At 42.8% G+C, this 18,636-nt stretch overlaps 10 protein-coding genes across 10 annotated transcripts; 6 read left to right on the top strand and 4 right to left on the bottom strand.

Annotated features, from left to right (window-relative positions):
* Positions 1-685: 685 nt before the first annotated feature.
* BYT42DRAFT_340510 (uncharacterized protein) lies at positions 686-1,523 on the top strand. The gene has a single exon (XM_051563112.1). The coding sequence runs from the start codon at positions 802-804 to the stop codon at positions 1,294-1,296; it is 495 nt and encodes a 164-aa protein (XP_051424134.1). The 5' UTR covers positions 686-801; the 3' UTR covers positions 1,297-1,523.
* BYT42DRAFT_340581 (uncharacterized protein) lies at positions 1,446-2,601 on the bottom strand. Its single transcript, XM_051563113.1, has 6 exons — positions 2,277-2,601; positions 2,072-2,220; positions 1,895-1,992; positions 1,719-1,828; positions 1,540-1,652; positions 1,446-1,482 (listed from the first exon to the last, which is right to left on the bottom strand). Exons 1-5 carry the CDS (start codon positions 2,438-2,440, stop codon positions 1,643-1,645), a joined length of 531 nt encoding a protein of 176 aa, XP_051424133.1. The 5' UTR covers positions 2,441-2,601; the 3' UTR covers positions 1,446-1,482; positions 1,540-1,642.
* BYT42DRAFT_340610 (uncharacterized protein) lies at positions 2,524-3,291 on the bottom strand. Its single transcript, XM_051563114.1, has 2 exons — positions 2,689-3,291; positions 2,524-2,635 (listed from the first exon to the last, which is right to left on the bottom strand). Exons 1-2 carry the CDS (start codon positions 3,113-3,115, stop codon positions 2,607-2,609), a joined length of 456 nt encoding a protein of 151 aa, XP_051424132.1. The 5' UTR covers positions 3,116-3,291; the 3' UTR covers positions 2,524-2,606.
* A 1,084-nt stretch (positions 3,292-4,375) lies between these two features.
* Positions 4,376-5,318, bottom strand: BYT42DRAFT_546081 (uncharacterized protein; the record flags this gene model as incomplete). Its single annotated transcript, XM_051565858.1, has 3 exons — positions 4,376-4,795; positions 4,956-5,135; positions 5,187-5,318. 3 exons carry the CDS (start codon positions 5,316-5,318, stop codon positions 4,376-4,378), a joined length of 732 nt encoding a protein of 243 aa, XP_051424131.1.
* A 3,796-nt stretch (positions 5,319-9,114) lies between these two features.
* Positions 9,115-9,309, top strand: BYT42DRAFT_466649 (uncharacterized protein; the record flags this gene model as incomplete). Its single annotated transcript, XM_051563520.1, has 1 exon — positions 9,115-9,309. A coding segment is annotated over one exon (195 nt), but the record flags the coding sequence as incomplete, so codon positions are not given.
* A 1,206-nt stretch (positions 9,310-10,515) lies between these two features.
* Positions 10,516-11,842, top strand: BYT42DRAFT_570005 (mitochondrial glycoprotein). The gene is made up of 6 exons (XM_051568352.1): positions 10,516-10,828; positions 10,894-11,006; positions 11,070-11,128; positions 11,193-11,343; positions 11,417-11,584; positions 11,639-11,842. The coding sequence occupies exons 1-6, from the start codon at positions 10,669-10,671 to the stop codon at positions 11,783-11,785; spliced, it is 798 nt and encodes a 265-aa protein (XP_051424129.1). The 5' UTR covers positions 10,516-10,668; the 3' UTR covers positions 11,786-11,842.
* A 509-nt stretch (positions 11,843-12,351) lies between these two features.
* On the top strand, positions 12,352-12,820 carry BYT42DRAFT_546079 (C2 domain-containing protein; the record flags this gene model as incomplete). Its single annotated transcript, XM_051565857.1, has 2 exons — positions 12,352-12,455; positions 12,523-12,820. 2 exons carry the CDS (start codon positions 12,352-12,354, stop codon positions 12,818-12,820), a joined length of 402 nt encoding a protein of 133 aa, XP_051424128.1.
* Positions 12,821-13,489: 669 nt separating this feature from the next.
* On the top strand, positions 13,490-15,349 carry BYT42DRAFT_569997 (phosphatase 2C-like domain-containing protein). The gene is made up of 4 exons (XM_051568351.1): positions 13,490-13,852; positions 13,918-14,265; positions 14,341-14,508; positions 14,571-15,349. Exons 1-4 carry the CDS (start codon positions 13,525-13,527, stop codon positions 15,188-15,190), a joined length of 1,464 nt encoding a protein of 487 aa, XP_051424127.1. The 5' UTR covers positions 13,490-13,524; the 3' UTR covers positions 15,191-15,349.
* A 295-nt stretch (positions 15,350-15,644) lies between these two features.
* Positions 15,645-16,841, bottom strand: BYT42DRAFT_569996 (small GTPase superfamily). Its single transcript, XM_051568350.1, has 5 exons — positions 16,676-16,841; positions 16,532-16,619; positions 16,157-16,389; positions 15,982-16,093; positions 15,645-15,916 (listed from the first exon to the last, which is right to left on the bottom strand). Exons 1-5 carry the CDS (start codon positions 16,790-16,792, stop codon positions 15,867-15,869), a joined length of 600 nt encoding a protein of 199 aa, XP_051424126.1. The 5' UTR covers positions 16,793-16,841; the 3' UTR covers positions 15,645-15,866.
* Positions 16,842-17,396: 555 nt separating this feature from the next.
* On the top strand, positions 17,397-18,443 carry BYT42DRAFT_496437 (thiamine pyrophosphokinase; the record flags this gene model as incomplete). The annotated part of the gene is made up of 7 exons (XM_051564418.1): positions 17,397-17,467; positions 17,558-17,609; positions 17,676-17,771; positions 17,853-17,996; positions 18,091-18,127; positions 18,190-18,261; positions 18,322-18,443. Coding segments are annotated over 7 exons (594 nt in total), but the record flags the coding sequence as incomplete, so codon positions are not given.
* Between the last annotated feature and the right edge of the window lie 193 nt (positions 18,444-18,636).

Below are 18,636 nucleotides of genomic sequence, written 5' to 3'. Positions count from 1 at the left end.
CGTAGATCGAGCCTCGGCTTTTACTCGAAACATGATTATGCATACAGTAAACAGTACGTTGTCTGGATCTTTCAGGACTAAAACAATACACCTTGGGTAACAGACGAGACATTCCGACCGCCGACTGATCGACGATCGACTGCATTCACCTAGAAACCCTGAATCCACATAATTGTCACTATTTAACGAATGACGCAAATCACCCGGATTCTGAAGCATAATTGCGGATTACGGCATCTCTATTTGACATTCGCCACAGGGCTTAACGCGCGATGTCTTCTCGATTTGCGTGAAACAGCGCAACAGTTACAAACCCTGAATTTCTACGACATGACAATGTTTTTTTTATAACAACATATCTCGCAGACATATTCGACCGCTTCAAGGCTACTTTCTAAACTTACGCACGCTGACATTAAGCAACACGGATCTGCAGAAACACGTGGGATACGACACGGTAGCAAATGCTTCAAATCTATACGACGGTTGTGTATGCAATATAGCCTGCCCGACGAAGTGGCTGCCATCTGTATCACTGTCAGGCATTGGAAGATCCCACTTTGATCCATCCAGATCTTCGTAACGCTGGGTTACACCACTTGCCATCTCGGCTGAACACTTTCGAAATCAGGTTACACCGCTTCTACCCAGGAAACGTAGATGACATTCGCAAGTACGATGTCGGGCGGGTACAAACTCTTACTTTCAAGGCGTTGAAGACCAAGATTTTTGCAGGTGTTAGAACGAATATGGCCCAATCAACTAAAGAAGCTGACGTGTCCTGACAGAACAACGGACGGAATGATTGATGGATTGGTCGAGCGCTTTCCTAGTCTAACCTCCCTGCGATTCCGAGAAGGATCTATGATATGTGAATTTTTTCCTCTTCAACCTTTTCTTTCTTCTAGATGCTTCTGTTTACATTCACTGCTTTATCCCTCATTCCGCTCATTAACATTTTCTTATTTATTTTATTGCCTTTTTTTCCCAATAATATATCTTTGTACCAATCTGATCACCTTGCGCTTGATTTGCGCTGACGCTTATAATCCTTGCTACTTCCTAGGCCCGAGCTATGAAGCTCCATTTCTTAAACACGGCTTAACTATTTTTCTTCTGCCACATACTTTTCATTTGTTAGCGCTTTACAAATTTTCGATGCACAGTGGCAAGGAAGAAACTGCGACGGTGCCAAAACCCCATTATCATAAGAATACACTGATCTACCAGCTAAAAGTAAAGAAGCCGAAAGTCCAAACACATACAAATGCTGAGAAACGACCTGATGAAATTTAGTTCAGAATGATTCAAACATCAGGCTTTTGGACGCTCGTGGTAAAAGAGAAACCGACGTTATGGATGTGCGTTCTAAGAGGGCTTAAGATGGTTCCCAGCCTAGGAAAGACCACCAAACAAACCAGACCAAAGCGAGGCTAGATGAGCGGATCTGAGCCAGTAGATGTTAGCCTCGCCTGATAGTGTCTAAAAGGCTGTTTAGTTAATCAAATTTACAAATCGAAATATAATATGCTTCCATACCGCATAATAAATAATACGATATCATGGGTGTCAATAATTGCAAAAAGATCGACACACACTTCTGATCGTACACATTTATTGGGCAGAGCTACCATTGTTGCGTTTACAAAGGTCTAAATAATATCAGCTTTATAAGTGGATCAAAATTTCCCCCAACAAAAGTTTTGAAGCTAACTTACTTTAAACCTGGGAAGGAATTCGAGAAAATTTGGGAAGGGGATACGGCAATACCACTTCGATCCTTGCTTGCAGCAAACTTGTAGAATGGGACTTTTACTTTGCTGTACGCCTGGATAGAAAATCATACGATGAACGATATGTATTACGAATCCTGTGCTTTCATCATAGTACATACCTGTGCGTAAACGGCCCAGAAGTCATTGGTTGGTATACCACTTTTCAGGTACAGCGCAAACCCACCCACGCCTCGCCAAATGCGAAAACTGATCGTGTCTATGATGATGGTGATCAAAAGTGCAAAAAGATGATTAACGCAAGCCAATATCAATAAGAATTTGTATCATAACCATACCTGTACTGATAAGCAGACGAACCCAAGGGACCGAACAGCTGGTTAATAAGCTCTTCATGGGAGCTGTTTGTCGGTACACCGACCAAAAATTCGTCAGAAACCGGCAAGACTTCTGCACCCACATCAATGTACGAGGTATTTGGATCGACCTTATGTTAGCCTTAGTTAGTAGAGTTTATTGATATATCACAAAGATGACAGTTACCAAATTCCAGTTGAATCAGTAAGAGAGTCCCTGAATGGCGCTTTGATGCCCATGCACCAGGTATCAAAAAAGAAGTCTCCAAAAAGTGCTTCCAGATCCTGGCTTTCAGCAACAAGTGCACGCATACCCTCAATGAGAGCAGGTGCACTCATGCTCTCGAGCATGGCCGGCTTGGCTACAATTCGGCCATTTGCATCTCTAAGGCGCTCTGACTCGGCTTGGTAATTGAGGCCAAAGTTTTGACACTCAAAAGGAGATGCCAATTCAATCGCGGGCAAAAGAACGCAGTCGACGAAGGTATCCACTTGTAAAGGCAGCACGGTGGAAGAATCACCGAGCAAAGGGAAATAATTGCTGGCCTAATAGGTGGATCAATATGCAATGATCAAGGAAAGTTTTATCAGAATATTACCTTCCAACGCCTTGAAGCCAAATTCAGCCAAGCGAAAGTTGGGAAATTTGCACAGCTCTACGGATTCCTTTAGACTAGCAAAGGAAACGCCAAAGTGATTGGGCTTCTGTAACGTGAAGGAAAAGTTGGCCAGCGTAAATAGAGCCAACGGACCAACGGAAGGGATATGATCCCCAACCAAGTGAGCAGAATGATATTGAAACTCACTTGACCGTTCCGACGCCGGACTGCCGATGGAGGAGAAACCGCGACCACCTGGGTAAGAATCCAGGAAAGCAGCACGGAATAGATTTTCGCCCTGTAAATAGAGCAAAGCTTCACAGAGGTCTTCAAAGTTGACTGATTCGACAACTTCCACTACTTCTTCGTCGATATCCATCGCAGATAGGTGTTGTTGACAAGTTGTCATAGACATGACGGCTACCATATAGTTTCATTTTATTACTGTATTTACTTTGGAAGAAAAGAGTGCCATGTATTTACCTCGCTCATGGGAGCTGGCATGTTGCGCCGATTCCACCACTTCCCGGACTGCATCGAAGCATGGACCTAAAAAGAGTACAAGGAGTAAGATTCCATCTGTGCTTCCACTTGCTTTGTACGATCGTACATTCTACTGTCTTGACCATGATAGCGTTCCCGTTCTTGGTATTTCGTATGATGCAACCGCCAAGTTTCTTCGCTGATACAAATTTCTTCGCAGAGAAACCGCGCAATCCTTGTTTACGAGCGCGTAAACACCTTCACTGTAATTGAGAGGCGGAAGTTTAAATGCAGAGTCACAAGCTGCAATAAAAAAAGCGGTGCAAATTAATTAATGCCGAGTAGGCACATGTTCTGGCGTACTGTGGTGGTACTGGAAGACAGAATTGAAAGCGATTTGATGAAACGAATTGGGTGCAATGTTTTATAGGTGATGTTTAGGTCCTACAATTACCATGACCTTCCGTTAGTATTTAACCATCCTATTATGAAAAGTTGACCTTCTTTATTTCGTCACATGCAAGTGAAATACTAACCGTGTCACGGAGAGAACAAGTGAAAAGGTTCTTTTTCCAAAATGCGGACTGCAAATACTTAAAAGGGCTCGATTTTTTTATTATTTTATTTTGATATTTCTTTCACATTGTAGCAGGATGCTGAAAACTATCCGCTTGGTTTGGAGGGAGTAAGTCGGCTTAAAGCTGTCTGTGGGCACCAGGGTTGATTGGAGATTTGTAAATACTCAATACTTATGGGCCAAGAATAGGATATCATGTTTCCTCTATCAGACCCGCCGAGAGAAAATATGGTCACGACATTCGCCACACCACAACTGGGAGTAATAGGCACATATTGCCGCTGTCGTAAAAGATTCGAATACGGCAATTATACCAACAATAAAAAGAGTTTGGAAGGTAGAGCTGCTGGGACTTTCGAGAAACCCGCGGGTACGTTCATTGGTAGTATCGGCTGGAGGGACTCATACTTCGCGGCGAGTTTTCCTACGTCACTACGGTGGACTAAGGCATTGTCCTCGCTCCCGTCTTGGTTGATAATCGCAAAAGGAGCCAAAGAAAGGGCATCAATGATTTTCAAAGTTCGGCTCAAGTGTTCGCTATTGATGTATTCTTCATTGATGACATGCATGCAGTACCGCTTGGTCGTAGCTTCTACGTTTTGTGGTTCGACGGGTTCGATTTCCAACTCACTCCGGGAAGAACAGGATCAATGACTGGAATTTGTTCGTCAAACTCGGGCTCAGAGTCATTCGAATCTTCTCGTAAAAGGAAGTCAGTTGTTTATCTCCCGTGGATCGTGGACTACGAACCGTGAACGGTGGACCACGGACCGTGGATTGTGGACCGTGGATTGTGGATTGTGGACCATGAACCATGAACCATGAACCATGGACCATGGACGCTGGATGCGGACGCTGGATGCTGGACGCTGGATGAGCTTCAGATGTAGTCACCGAAGACGGCCACTTCACCTCTTTCTCTCCAGCTGCCTTTTGGTAAATGTAGCTCGCGATTACTTTTCTTTGTGTTACCGAGAGGTGTCCTAGGTATGCCGAATCTTGACTGCCAGAGAAACGAATCAAAAGGTACTGGTTCAGGGCCTGATTCTATGAGAAATGCGGAATCTCCTCATACTCATTGGAGAATGGACGCACTATAAGGATGTGTGACTTGGCACTAAACCACATCGCCGCTTTTCCTATGGACACGCTTGGGTTAAACCAGGAAAGGTTTGAGCTAAAAGCTTTACAGAAAATAAAGATTTACCTCTCGACAATGCTTCTTTCGCAGGTGACCCTGTAAGCTGGGCCAACTATTGAGTTGGCCAGGGCACCGAGGACAAGAGTGCATTGTCTCATATCTTTCAATAAGCATACGAGATGAACGCATTTGATCGGCATCTAGTTGATATTGGGACCAGAAAGCTTCACCCCAGCAATATGCAATCTATACAGCTTATAAGTTCCTTGTCGCCAGCCTCAGTAATTTTATGCTTACTTTTGCTGGGGAAACGTTGGAAGCGGTGTAGCGCTGAACAACAGTGCGATACAAAATTGCAGCGTCAGAGGAAGTGACATTGTCGGCAGTGTACTCGCTAACTTTTACGATTCGGCCGCTCATGTTCTCCATGTTGGATTGTCAAACGAATGGCACCATTGGCACGGTCGATTTTGCCCTTGACGGCGGCACGACAGTCAAAGACAGTCATGCGCTGCATTTTCCGAACGCGCTTTTCCGCTGGTACTTGACGTTGCACGCTCACTCCTTGCATGCAGTAAGCAGTGAAGGTAATGATGTCTTGCAATTTCGGATCTTTATAGTTAAACAGGTAATACCGAAAACCGTCGCACTGCTGAACTGCTTCCAAGACGCGAAAGATGATGTCTCTATCGGATAGTGCTTCGATGGTAGGATCAAGAGCGACGATCCCCGTAAACTTGTTTGACGGACTTCTTCACCACCTTCAGATAAGACAACTTGTGGATAAGCATGCACGAGGTCACGCAGAGAAATCATCTCTTGAGCAGGGAATGGTTCACGGGGCGTCTGTCTAAGTCGACAAGTCACACAGGTCTTGTAATTACGCTTGCAGCCGTGAAAGTGGGAAATATCTTGCTTCCTACGACAATCGCAGCAGAACTTGAAAGTGGTTGCAGGCTCCATGCTATGATGTTACAAATTGGGATAAGAAGCACTGCATTTGTTCACCACTTGGATGGATGACAAACGGAGTCACAACAAAAAAAAGAAAGAAAAAATAAAGGAAAAGGTTGTTTAAGGCACGTATTCCCGAAAATTGACAACTCTAAAAATCCCAGTATTTTTTATGCAGGAATTTCGCCAATCATAAAAACGTAAGACAATCACCACCTCCGAGATTCCTTAACAAAGGTGGCAGCTAAGAGAAGGTCTTGGTTCACTGAAGTGTTATGGTAAACCATCGCATTGTCAAGAATGACCCCATCTATCATATTAATCACTTCTTACACTTTGTTACGAAGCTATCACCTTTGACCTCTCACGATTTTTTTGCTGCCACCTTTTGATTTTTCGCCTGCCAACGTACCATTTTTTCATTAAGCGACGTATTACTTTTCATTGACCGGTCAACCGCATGTCATAGCTAGAAATAGCACAACCTCAAAGATATGATTACTCCCATATTTCGATGCAAATAAAATATGAATAACATCTCAAACAGCTCTGGATTTTTCCTTACCAAGATGCCTAACTGAAGCGCATCTTCCCCTTTCGTTTTATTTGGAATTTTAGTCAGGCAACGAAGGCCTTCGACTGCTTTGATTTATTTGGTTTTACTTTATCCTATTTTTTTTTTTTTTTTTTTTTTTTTTTTTTTTTTGCTGATATCCACGAGCTACACGATCTAATATGTATTTTTTAATGGCTCTATGGTAAATAGTCATTGGAACTAAGAATAATTCGATTTAGGGCATCGCTTTTTATCGTCCCAGAGTGGTTGCCAAATGAAGTGGCGACTGACAATAGAAGAAATGCTCATTGTTGATGTAATTTTTTTCACAATAGCAGATACACATCTTCCAGTTGCACGACTATGAGTATCCAATTGCCTCGCTGCTGTAGCAGCAATACTGGAAGCAATTACTAAAAAGTAGATGGAGCAATCTAGACTTCCCCTCATCCGTATAATACGTTTAACATGGTTTTAGCATGCATCCATGCTAACATCCTCATTTATTCTTTCATTGGAACTGGGTGCATTGTTGTAATAGAAAAATTTCTCCGGGGGGTTGCTTATCCAGAAACAGAGTTCGAGAACTTGTTTGTTTTAATAACAAAGTTTCCACTTCAACGATACAAGATCCATCGGCTTTAATCCGTGCTCATTGACTGTCTTCTTCGTCGAACCTTTATAAACAAATTGTCTACTGTATTGCTTGAAATGTCAAAACAAACCGAAAGCAGCGAATACGATGCGAGAACACCACGCGAAAGTCATTCTTTTATTATATATAGTAAAAATGAGACGAGTAAATCCCATGTCAGACAACTGACATCACTCTGGGGCAGCAAGAGTCTTTTTAGCACAACCTTCATTTCATATCACGCGATTTTGCCTTTGAAAGATGTTCAATCGTCATCGAAGCGAATTTAGCGTGGTCGTGGAAAAAGAACATTTTTTTCCCAATGGTACATCTCACTTTTTGGTCCATTGCAGCCCATGCCGTTCTGGATCATACCGGATGACGATCATATTAATGCAACAAACGTTAGGTTTGTATTGGACAACTTAGTATCATTTATCAGAGTCTCCCTGGCTCATTATCGGGGATCTTCAGTTATACTAAGATCATTCATCTTTCTTTGTTGTCACACATAAGAAAGACATGAGACGATCTGCTTTTGTGCCGAAGAAGAGGCATAAAATTCTTTGACTTTTAGTTTTCCCATGTGATACGAAAGGAGTTGGACGCCGCTTTCCTCTCTTAGGTTGAGCCGATTGTGTTGCCCCTTTACCCCTAATATATGCTCGTGCTCCAGTTAACACAATGTTTAGCCGATGAAAAATGTGTTTGAGCTCAATGACATTCAATCAAGTCATGTTATCATTCATATTCTGACACTTTGTACGGAAGAATGGAGCAAACTAGCATATGGTATCCATGACTAGGTAGAAGAAAAGAAATGCCGTGTACAAGTCCAGCAGCTATTAATTCTGTCAGATTGCCTATGGAATTCTCAGTAAGCCGTGTGTCTATTAGTGATTGGTTGATTCGTAGTGAAATGAAGGTGATACACACACATACACACACAGCGAGAGAGAGAGATTAACGTCATCAGGGGAAACCATTTTTTTTAGCCGGAAATGAAGGAGTAAACCGATCGAGCGCCGATTCTGGCAGATACACTGTGTATCAGAGAGAAAGACAGAATCACTTGCCACATGGAGCGATATAAAGCGAAAAAACATGCCCATTAATTGCATTGATATTTGTAACAATTTTCCACAAACTTTGTGGCAATCGATGCGGGATTTAATGTGAGAGGCGTCGTTGGAAAAGAACAGATATTGATATGTAAGGGAAACGTTTGTATGCGGAGGAGATGGCATTGTGCATAACGCGATTAATGTCCCGTGGGAATAAAAGGGTGGCCCAATTTATTACCATGTGCCCATGCATCCACCGTTTCTCAACTTATAATGAAAGGGAAAGAGGAGCAAAAAAAATAAATAAAAAAGAACGTTCCTTTCGCGTGAGTTTAAGATATATCCTGCCAATGATCAACACTTCTATTGCAGCAAATGCCTTCAATGCCTCAAAAGGCAACCGAAAAGATAATTAGACTTGAGTCATAGATGACTAAGACATAATGACGGATCCCTTTAGTGTTGTTACAGAACGGGGAGAGAGAGTCTGGAATAGAAAACTCACTCCACACTACTCAAGAAGAATAAAAAGAAAAAAAAAAGACAAAACGGGGGCAATTGTTTGAAAATTCCAAGTAGCTTTGAAGGAAAGAATGTAGTATAATTGTTTTTCTCATCTTATAGAGATGCGCGCGCGACCTGCATGTTCCGTTGCAAGTCCGGAGTGTTTCCAAAACTGTTTCGTACAAATAAAAAAACAGTGAAAATCCAACGCACATGGAACGTGTCCCGCAAAGAAAAAAAAACCCCCACCCGATGGTCTTTTCTATTCACTGGAAAGCAAAACCAAATAAAAAAAAAGTTTGACATCGAGCCACTTTCCTACCAGAAAAAAAAGCATAAAATGGCAGTTGGTCCCTTAATTACTGATTTTTTTTTTTTCTTATTTAAACATCTGACGATAACAATTCGCTTTTTTTTTTCCCGTTCTTTATCACTGTTATCTTACTCTATTATCCTATGTCGGTGATTAATAAATCAGCCTTTGCACCTTCTTCCAATGCCAACAGCGGCAGTGCCACGACCACCAAATCAAGCTCTACTCCACGACCCTATCAATGTCCGATGTGTTGCAAATCGTTTTCCCGCTTGGAACATCGTATCCGTCATATTCGCACTCACACCGGGGAAAAGCCTCACGCTTGCACTTTTCCAGGATGTGAGAAACGATTCTCACGTTCGGATGAATTGACACGCCATGCCCGCATTCATATTTCCCCATGCAAACGTCGCACCAAAGGCTCATCCGGCAATCGCCCACTGATGCCGCCACCTGCACTGCGCCGCAATTTATCCTCCTTTACAAAGGACCTTTTCCCTTCTCACCTCCCCTCGTTGGCCGCTGCAGGATTTCTCAATCCTAGTCAACAGTCTCCCCGGTTGCCTGGGCCGCCACCATCGTCGTCTTCGTGTTCTTCGGACTCCGAAACTGAATCGTTTCACAGCCCTGACGGCTCACCCATTATCAATCACCTCCCCATGGTTCAACAGAACCACGCCATGATGGCCGACGTTACTTTACCTCCAATGATCATGAAAGTTACTTCCAGTAACAACAAATTGGAGCCCCTCGAATGTAGCAATGTCACATCCTACTATTCACTCTCGCCCAGTAGCTACATTTTCGATCGCCCCTCAGTGATCGGATCATGCCTTGACGATAAGCAGCCGGAGCGTATCAATCTACCATCCATTCAGTTCTTGCTTCATTAACCGGCTCGCATCACACGTCCTCTCAATTATCTGTATATTATCCATACTATGAACGCTTCTACATATGATACATTCTATCTCTCGTTACCAACTACTTGCGAATTAAATTATTTTGCTTATACTTATTTACAGCAGCACATCAAGTCGTTCCGCGGATTACTTCTCCACCGTTGCTTGGTTCATGCTTTACCCCAGTCTCTACATTAGAAAATGCGTTACAAATACTTATACTGCTCATTTCCCCGCGCTGTCATCTACAGAGAATAAAATACCCCGCTTATTGCAAACAAAATGTCCCTTACATGTCTGCTAAAGTTGCTGCATGACGTGCGTTGAGCATACATTTTGCATTGTAGCATTGATAAGCTACCGAAGATCTTTTGCGTTTTTTGTGCGTGCGGAATATCTGTTTGTGGCAACATGGTATAATTTGTATGTATGATCCTCTAGCTTCGGCATAGCGGCAATCAATCACCTCCTTTGCTGTTCTTTTTTGAAAGTTTCCATGTTACTACACACGATGATCAGTAACTGTAAGGGATAACTTCCCATCCTAACGCGATCTAGAAATAGTTTGTCCATAGTCTTAATATTTTTAGTCTTACCACAGGAGCAAAATAGTGTAGCCGCGATCTCATTATTGCATGAATCTTCGTTCCAATTTTCTGAATATCTATTTCATGGTCCGATGATCCTTCATCATGGAAAAAAAAAAAAAAAACCAAGCAAAGAATTGTTCGGATTTTCATATTCCGCGACGGATGTGACTGCAAAAGGACTGGTGTCGGAAATGCAAGGAAAAAAAAGCAGAGCCCTCGTAATATCCTGCCTTATTGTTTCCCAACCTTGTCGTAAGCTATGGCTTCTCAATTGTTACGCTCCTCTCTTCGTGCTTTTGCTCGTCCTGCCTTGATCAGAAAGGCAGCTGTTCCCGTCGCGCATCGCGTCGCTCCTGCTGTGACCTTTGCCCCCATGCGTTCATTCACTGCTGGCGTGGCCCGCATGAACAGCGGTGCAGGTAAAATGGCGAATAGAAGCTTAGCGCGTTTGTTTGCCTGTCAATATTCAATAAGGGAATATTAGTTGATACCGATTTGGCCCACAAGCTGAATGAAGAACTTCAGTACGAAAAGTCCACGGAAGAAGCGGAACAACCTGAGTTTATCAAGGAATTCTTGCAGAATAACTCTTTCCAGGTAACGTGCTAAAGTACGCCATCGCCATTTTTTCAGTTGGAACGTTGACATGACTCTGTATAGCTTGAGGATAAATTGGGCCAAGACGAAGTGAGCTTGATCCGCACTTTTGGCAACGAAAAGTAAGTGCGAGGGAAAACCGGTGGAAAATATCAGCCTTTTTTCATTGACCGAGTCATTGATTAGGATCCGCGTCTTGTTTTCCATTTCTGATATCAACAATGCCGCTGCCGATGACGGCTTCCTTCCCGAAGAGGACATGGTTGAAGAGGGTGCCGAAGCTGACGAGGAAGAAGTGGCTTCGTTCCCTGTTCGTGTTTCTGTCACTATTGAAAAGGTAAAAAACAAATTATGGCATTAATGAAACATGGTGTGACGGAGTAACTAAAAAAGTGGGCCGATCGATAAAGGATGGCAAGGGTGCAGTCACAGTCGACACCGTGGCTCAAGACGGTGAGATTGCCATCGAAAGTGTCATGTTCTACAAGGACGGCAAGGTAGCCACGGAACAATCTGCCGAGGCTGATTGGCAACGTCGTGGTCTCTACATCGGTCCTCAATTTGCGGAATTGGATGAGGTAAGACTAAAAGAAGGCAAAGATATTCTAAACGCTAAACCGATGTCCCTTTAGAACCTTCAAAACTTGTTTGAACGCTACCTTGAGGAACGCGGTATAAACGCCGCCTTGGCCAGTTTCTTGCCTGATTATATCGAATACAAGGAACAAAAGGAGTACGTTCAATGGCTCCAGAACGTCAAGGATTTCGTTTCTGCATAAATAAAAATGATTCACTGTGTAGTAGAATACAATTGGGACATCATCCATTACCGTCCATCTGTTCCACTGTTTCATTTGTTTTGATGGTATCACTAGACGGAAACAAATGATGGCGGGCTTAAGCTTTTACGTTCTAACCTGGTCGGGAAAAAAATGACACGCTCTGTGCGTATGCTTAGCGTTTTGTCACTACCGATTATCCATCCACTTCTCCGCCTTGGCAGATTGCCTTTTTGGGGTTCAAATGATTTTTGCATCATCAGTGCTCGTTTTCATGTGACATTGCAGAACCTTGTATTCGACCTTCCGTCACCGGTTTCATGGCATGCAGTAGACTAAAACCGAAGCAAGCTGACATATTCTAAATTAGAGCAGAGTGTGCGTCATTTCAAATGAAAAAGATATAAATAAACTTTGGCCCGTCACATGATCGCCGACATGATGTCAATCAATCCCCGTTTTTGGCCACTAAGCCGATGGATCCCGTTTTGCCTGCGGCTTCTGCGAGCCTTATAAATAGAGAGGGTTTCTGCATCGACTTGTCTTTATTCTTTCTTACTCACGCAATGTTCTCCTCTCACTCATCACCCGAAGGCACTCTCTCTGTTACCATTATTGAAGCACGCAAGCTTCACGGCGAAGACCTCATTGGTAAAAATGATCCCTATGTGTAAGTATAGAATGGCAGGTGCGCTGTGATACGGTATGGCTGAAACTTTTGTCTTGGTGATGTACAGTGAATTGTGGTTGGATGAGAAGTACAAGCAGCGTACCAAGGAATTGAGCAACACCAACGATCCCGTCTGGAATCAGACTTTCACTTTCCCCATCGAAGGCGGTTCCTCCGTCCACAAATTGTATCTCAAGGTGCTTGATAAGGATCCCATCGGTTCCGATAAGATTGGTGAGGCCAAGTTGGACTTTGCCGACGCTTTCCGCGGCAGCCCTATCGATACCTGGGTGAAATTGCCTGCCAAACTCGGTTTGACCAGCCATGGTGAAGTCCATGTTTACATCCAGTTCATCCCCAACTAAAATGTTGTGATTCGATCAAACCTGTCTACCCCTTATTTGCTTTACCCGGATAAGTTCTATTCATAATAAACATACCTTTGCAGTTGTATCACTCTACTCCGGCGTCTGCGGTTATACAAAGGCTTGCTTGTGTGGCGAATGTGTTCCTGGGTTCTGAAAACATCAAACTGTATTTTTCAGACTCCATGACTCTCCATCATCACACCGTTTTTTTTAACTCACTTTCGAAAGACTGACGCTGAAATAAACAATCAGTACTTTGTCCACGAAATAAGCACTTGGTCCCAATAGTATGTGTTGCTGTAATTAAATCATAAAGCTATAATTCAATGATGACCAAGCCAAAGTGTAGATGGGTGGGAAATTGCATATATTTTTTTGCCAAAGGCGCGATTGTGCGTCATAACAGTTACACGTAAGCTTCCGGATATCAGTGCAACGCATAACCAAAATAAAGGTTACTTTCGATTAAGGATGTAAGCAAGTTCAAATCTCAAAGAAATTTCCTGTTGATCAAAAGGACCGAGCAAGTACTTTGGAATGAACAACCTTCAGGACAGGTTTGGCACAAAGGCTGTGTTGGCAAGGACGCGTATCGAACAAAGAATCAAACTCAGCCAGCCAGTGTTCGCCAAGCTGATTTGTAGTGCTCTTCGGCACCAAAGGGGCACTTTGGGCGTATCGTTCTTTTTCCACGGTTCATCATGCCTGCTGCCATTCGTACCGTTTCTGCTGCTGCTGCTGCGGGTCTTGGCTTGTCCGGTGCGAGTTATTTCTATTACCGAAAACAAGCTCAACCTGAAAGCAAGGAGAAGGAGATTCAGGAATTGGAATATAGAGATTCCCGTCCATTTACTTTGCTCGATCCCACTGAAATCGATACTCGTCTGCGGTCCGGTCAAATAGCCACTACTGTCCAGCAGAAATACATTAAAGCTATTTATACCAATCGTCTTCCATCAAACAATCCCACGGAAGACAACTACAGCGTGAATACCTTGGCAGGGAAACTGTTTGCTGGTGTCTACGATGGTAAATCACTCTTCTATTTTCCTGCTGCCCAGCAACAATCCAGTTCAATTCTTGCGTTACTGTAGGTCACATTGGTCCTGATTGCTCCCGACTCATTAGAAAACAGCTCCCCATCTATGTGGGTCGCGAGTTAAAGAAAGAAATCCCCAAAACAACCAACCAAGTCCAGGAAGCCATTACCACGGCTTTTGTAGACCTTGATCAGGATATTCAGCAGCGATTTTACGATTTATTCCCCAAGAACCTCAGCCGAGTCACAGAAAAGGACGTTCAGAACGCCACCCGCCAGCATGCTCACCCAGAAGTAGCGGAAATGCATATCAAGGAAGCCATCACAGGATCATGTGCATGCAGCGTTTATATTGACGGCGATAATGTATATGCTGCAAACACCGGTGATTCTAGAGTTGTCGGTAAGTGCTTGTCGTTCATTCACATTGGCCTCTTTTAAATAGTCCCTTGCGGTATGGCTCATGGTATATCAATAGTTGTTCGTCAAGAGGAAAATGGAACTTGGACCGGTCGTCGATTAGTAGAGGAACAATCGCCTGCTCATCCAGCTTGGAGAGTCCATATGATCTCGCAGCATCCATCGAATGAAGCGAATAATATTGTGCAACGAAATCGCATCTTTGGATTAATTGCCGTCGGCGGATGTAAGTAGAAAGGCAATGCGTCTTCGTAGTCATGCCATATTAAAAGAAAAGCAATATTATAGCTTTCGGAGACATCATGTACAAGGTGCCAAGAGAATACCAGATCAAGGTTCTCCCATTTATTCCTTACGAGATCTACAGTACTTTTGCCCGTTACCATCATCGCATCGTTGTCAACTATCGTACCCCACCTTATCTTCAATCCAAGCCTTTAGTGTCTCATTATAAGCTTTCAAAGGGAGACCGATATATCATTCTTGGCACTGACGGATTGTGGGACGAATTGAGCTGGGACAATGTTCGAAGCGAGAACGGAGATCAAGTAGCCGCCAACCTCATGAGCGCATGGCCACATAAGCACGAACGTAATCCAGCAACCCACATGATCCGTGAGGCCTTACTCTATGACGCTGTATACAAGAACGTCGGTCAACGAGTTCCTGTATCGAATGAGACTCTCGAAATGTCCAAGCGATTAACAAGAACCCCGTCGCGCAGATACCGTGACGATATTACTGTTACGGTGATTGAACTGGACATGGAAAATGAGACGCCGGCACCGAAGGATTTGTTAGATGTCGGACCGGTGATGCCTGTGGAAGAAGCCGAAGTCGATCAAGCTAGACTGGCCAAACCGCCAAAGGCATCTTGGTTATCTGGATGGATTTGGTCGCGTCTGTAATCATTCTACTGCGATCAAATGAATCCAATTTCAAATTGTCATGTAAATGAAACATTCTAAACACTGATGCCCCCGTGATGTGGAATTGTTAATTGCCCAATAAATTCATTAAATGGTAACTGGACCTATTGAAAGAACAATGTCAAAACAACTTGGGGGGCCGGATTTTTAAGTGGTACAAGTGGCAATACAGTCTTTATCCATGGAAAAGAGTCATTGGTATATCAAATAACCTGATGGAAACAAGAGAATTGAACTGATATGTCTGCGTTCCGTATTTGCCGATGATTGGGATCCATTCAGCCCTTGATTCCTAGAGGGAAAAAAAAAGTCTTCTTGCTCCCATTTACGATAGGTTCAAGGATTTCGATGCATCAGGATGAACCTCCCTAAAAACTGAAAAGGCGGCAAGTTAGAATCGTAATTCTGCAAAAGAAATTGGAAAAGCTAAACGAGCAATGATATTCTTGATGGTATATTTTATGTGAAAGTAGTTTTAAAATAGAATAGATGGGATAATTAAAATATAACGGGAAGAGAAGGGAAGCAAAAGAAAAAGAATGGAGAGGGAGATCCAAAGGAAGAAGTAGAGAGGAATATTCTATATTACAAATTGTTTATGCTGCGAGACAAACGGGCGAAAGGTAATCGATCTGACTTTGCTGTGATGACCATTTTATGAAATGATACAGAGACCTGATTTGCGTTGATCGCTTCTTAAATGGACTAGAACACAACAATGAGTTGGTTAAATTGATCAATGAGTCGTGGAATCCGTCAAAAAAGTGTACCTGACACAGCTACTCGAGCTGCTTGTTCGAAGCACTCCCGTACGCCGCGGTTGTGTTTAGCCGAGCACTCCAAATAACGGACAGCATTGATATTTCGCGCTACTGACAATCCCTGTAACACAAGGTAAATAAGAGGAATAAAATAGTATGATTTTGCAATTCACGGTGGCGTTACCTCTTCGTACATGATGGGAACGTTGCGTGTTGTTGCTGCCTGCTCATCATCCCGCAAATCGCATTTTAAAGCCACAAGCACAATTTTCGCATGAGGACAATGCTCAGATATCTCTTCCATCCAGCGGTTGGGTATATTTTCGAGCGAATCTCGGTTATCGACCGAAAAGCACATCATGATCACATGGGTATCTGCATAGGACAAAGAACGCAGTCGATCAAACTCCTCCTGTCCTAAATGAAATACGAAACGAAAATGTGAGCAGGCAAAAATCGAGGAAAAAAGAAAAGCTGCGTGCAAGAGCGATCCCACTCGTCCAAGGATACGGGCCCCTCGCTCACATCAATCAATCAACTATATCCATCGCCTATTTACCTGCCGTATCCCACAGTGACATTTCGATGTCTTGACCATCAATTCCCATTTCCTGGACATAATTTTCGAAAACCGTGGGTTCATACACCTGAAATATGATATATTAAATACTGTATACAATATGGCAAGGGCTGCAAGACGCACCTGAGGGAAATAACCTCGTGTAAAGACGTTTAACAGCGAGGTTTTGCCACAAGCGCCATCGCCACATACAACAAGTTTTCGATTGATAGGTTTTCCCGACTTTCCACAGATAGTCATCAAGACTGGTTCGGCTGATTGAAGGAACAAAAGGAAATGAGGAAAAAAAAAAAAAAAGCAAAAAAAGAGGGGGAGTTTGGTCTTATGCACTGAGTTCTGTAGTTGTAAAATCAGGGATACGATTCTCTGGCTATGCCTGGATTTTTTTTTTTCTTGGCCCCGCCGAAATCGTCCAACTCCGCTTTTTTGGAGAACTCTTGCGACCATCGGGCATGACATCATCTCCGCGCTGCCACCAGCTATTGGACACTTTTTTAAACTTTGCTTTTTCGAGGACCATTGTTTGCACTGTAATCGTGTGTACAAACGAATCGTTCTTTTTTTTTTTTTATAATGAGCGACATTACGGAATGGTATCCGTCCAGAGTACTTACGGCAGATAAACAACCGACGGATTTTTGTCTTATTGTCCTTAATCAACCCCTCAATTCGCTCGACACATTTGACCGCCTTTGGCACAATGGTACGGCTCCACTCGGAAAGGGAAGCCTCTCCCTCCTCCTTCTTCTTCCAGGCGGGACATTTTTTTTCTTATTTCTTCAACTAAAAAAGTGAAAGCCGAAAAAGTAGTAATCTTTTCTGCTTTATTGCTGTAGCTCGTTATAAATTTTTGGCAGACGGTGGATCCAATCGAGTATACGACGCGTTTAAACACGATCAACAAACCTTGAACAAGTAAGCGCGGCACAAAAAGGGAAAACCACTATATTTTTATGGACACATCGACCGATCAATTTCCATTAGATACATCCCTGACGAGATCAGAGGAGATCTAGACTCTATTAGACCGGATGTCAAAGACTTTTATGCTTCCAAAGTAGGTAATTCTGCCTATAACTCATGCACTCTGTCTCTTACCAATGAAAAATGGAAAATTTCATAGAATGTTAAAATTACAAGAGTCAGCGATCAAGATAGTACAGATTTCATGAAATGCGTTGACCTGTTAAGGGAAAAAGAAGCGCAAGATCATAAAACGGTAGGATTATGAATCACGACAAGAAAAAATTTAAATTTTCATTTTAAAATGCAATTGAACACTCACCTCTCTCTGACATAGTACGATATTGTTGCGATGCCTGCTTTAGGAGGTCGCTTTGATCAAACTATGGCAAGTATTAACTTGCTCTACTTTTTGAAAAATGAAAAAGATCGACGCACTATTTTAGTGAGTGACGAATCTTTGACGGTACTGTTGGATAAGGTATGTGTTTGTGTCTGATATCCCGGACGTCGACAGAAAAGATGACTTATTATTCTGGGTTTGGCGATGGCATTATTTGTTTTTTTTTTTTCAGGGCAAACATCACATTCATTGTCAACCCGAATACGAAGGTGAGTGGCGTCGTTCTGCTGCAAAGTAATATGATTGGATATTCATTTTTACGGATAATTAGGACCAACATGTGGCGTCATGCCTATCGGAGCTCCAGCCATTTTGACGACGAAAGGACTGAGATGGAATCTCGGTGAGTGTTTCAAGTTTATTATGACAGTTTTGTGCATATTGATTTATATGAAATGCATAGAAAATTATGAGTGCTTTTTTGGAGGCATGGTGAGCACTTCCAATGTAATTGACAGTAAACTGATAGAAATAGACACCAATTCTCCTGTTGTATGGACGATTGAGATCAATCTCCAAAAATAATGAATAAGAAAAAGCTAGATGATGATGATGATGATGATGATGATAGGTGCCCTTCTTGATGTTTCTTGCGACTGATTTAATCTCAGATGATAATCGGAGGCCAATGATTCGGCAAAGAGATCCACAAGGCAAAAAAAAAAAAAAAAAAAAAAAAAAAAAAAAAAAGAGGCGGGGAAATTATAGAACCCCAGCT

This window comes from Radiomyces spectabilis (genome assembly GCF_025331425.1).
Source record: "Radiomyces spectabilis strain NRRL 2753 chromosome Unknown BYT42scaffold_6, whole genome shotgun sequence".
In the NCBI taxonomy this organism is placed as follows: Eukaryota; Fungi; Mucoromycota; class Mucoromycetes; order Mucorales; family Radiomycetaceae; genus Radiomyces; species Radiomyces spectabilis.
The sequence above is the reverse complement of the archived record's forward strand: the minus strand, read 5'-3'. Positions and strand labels throughout refer to the sequence as shown.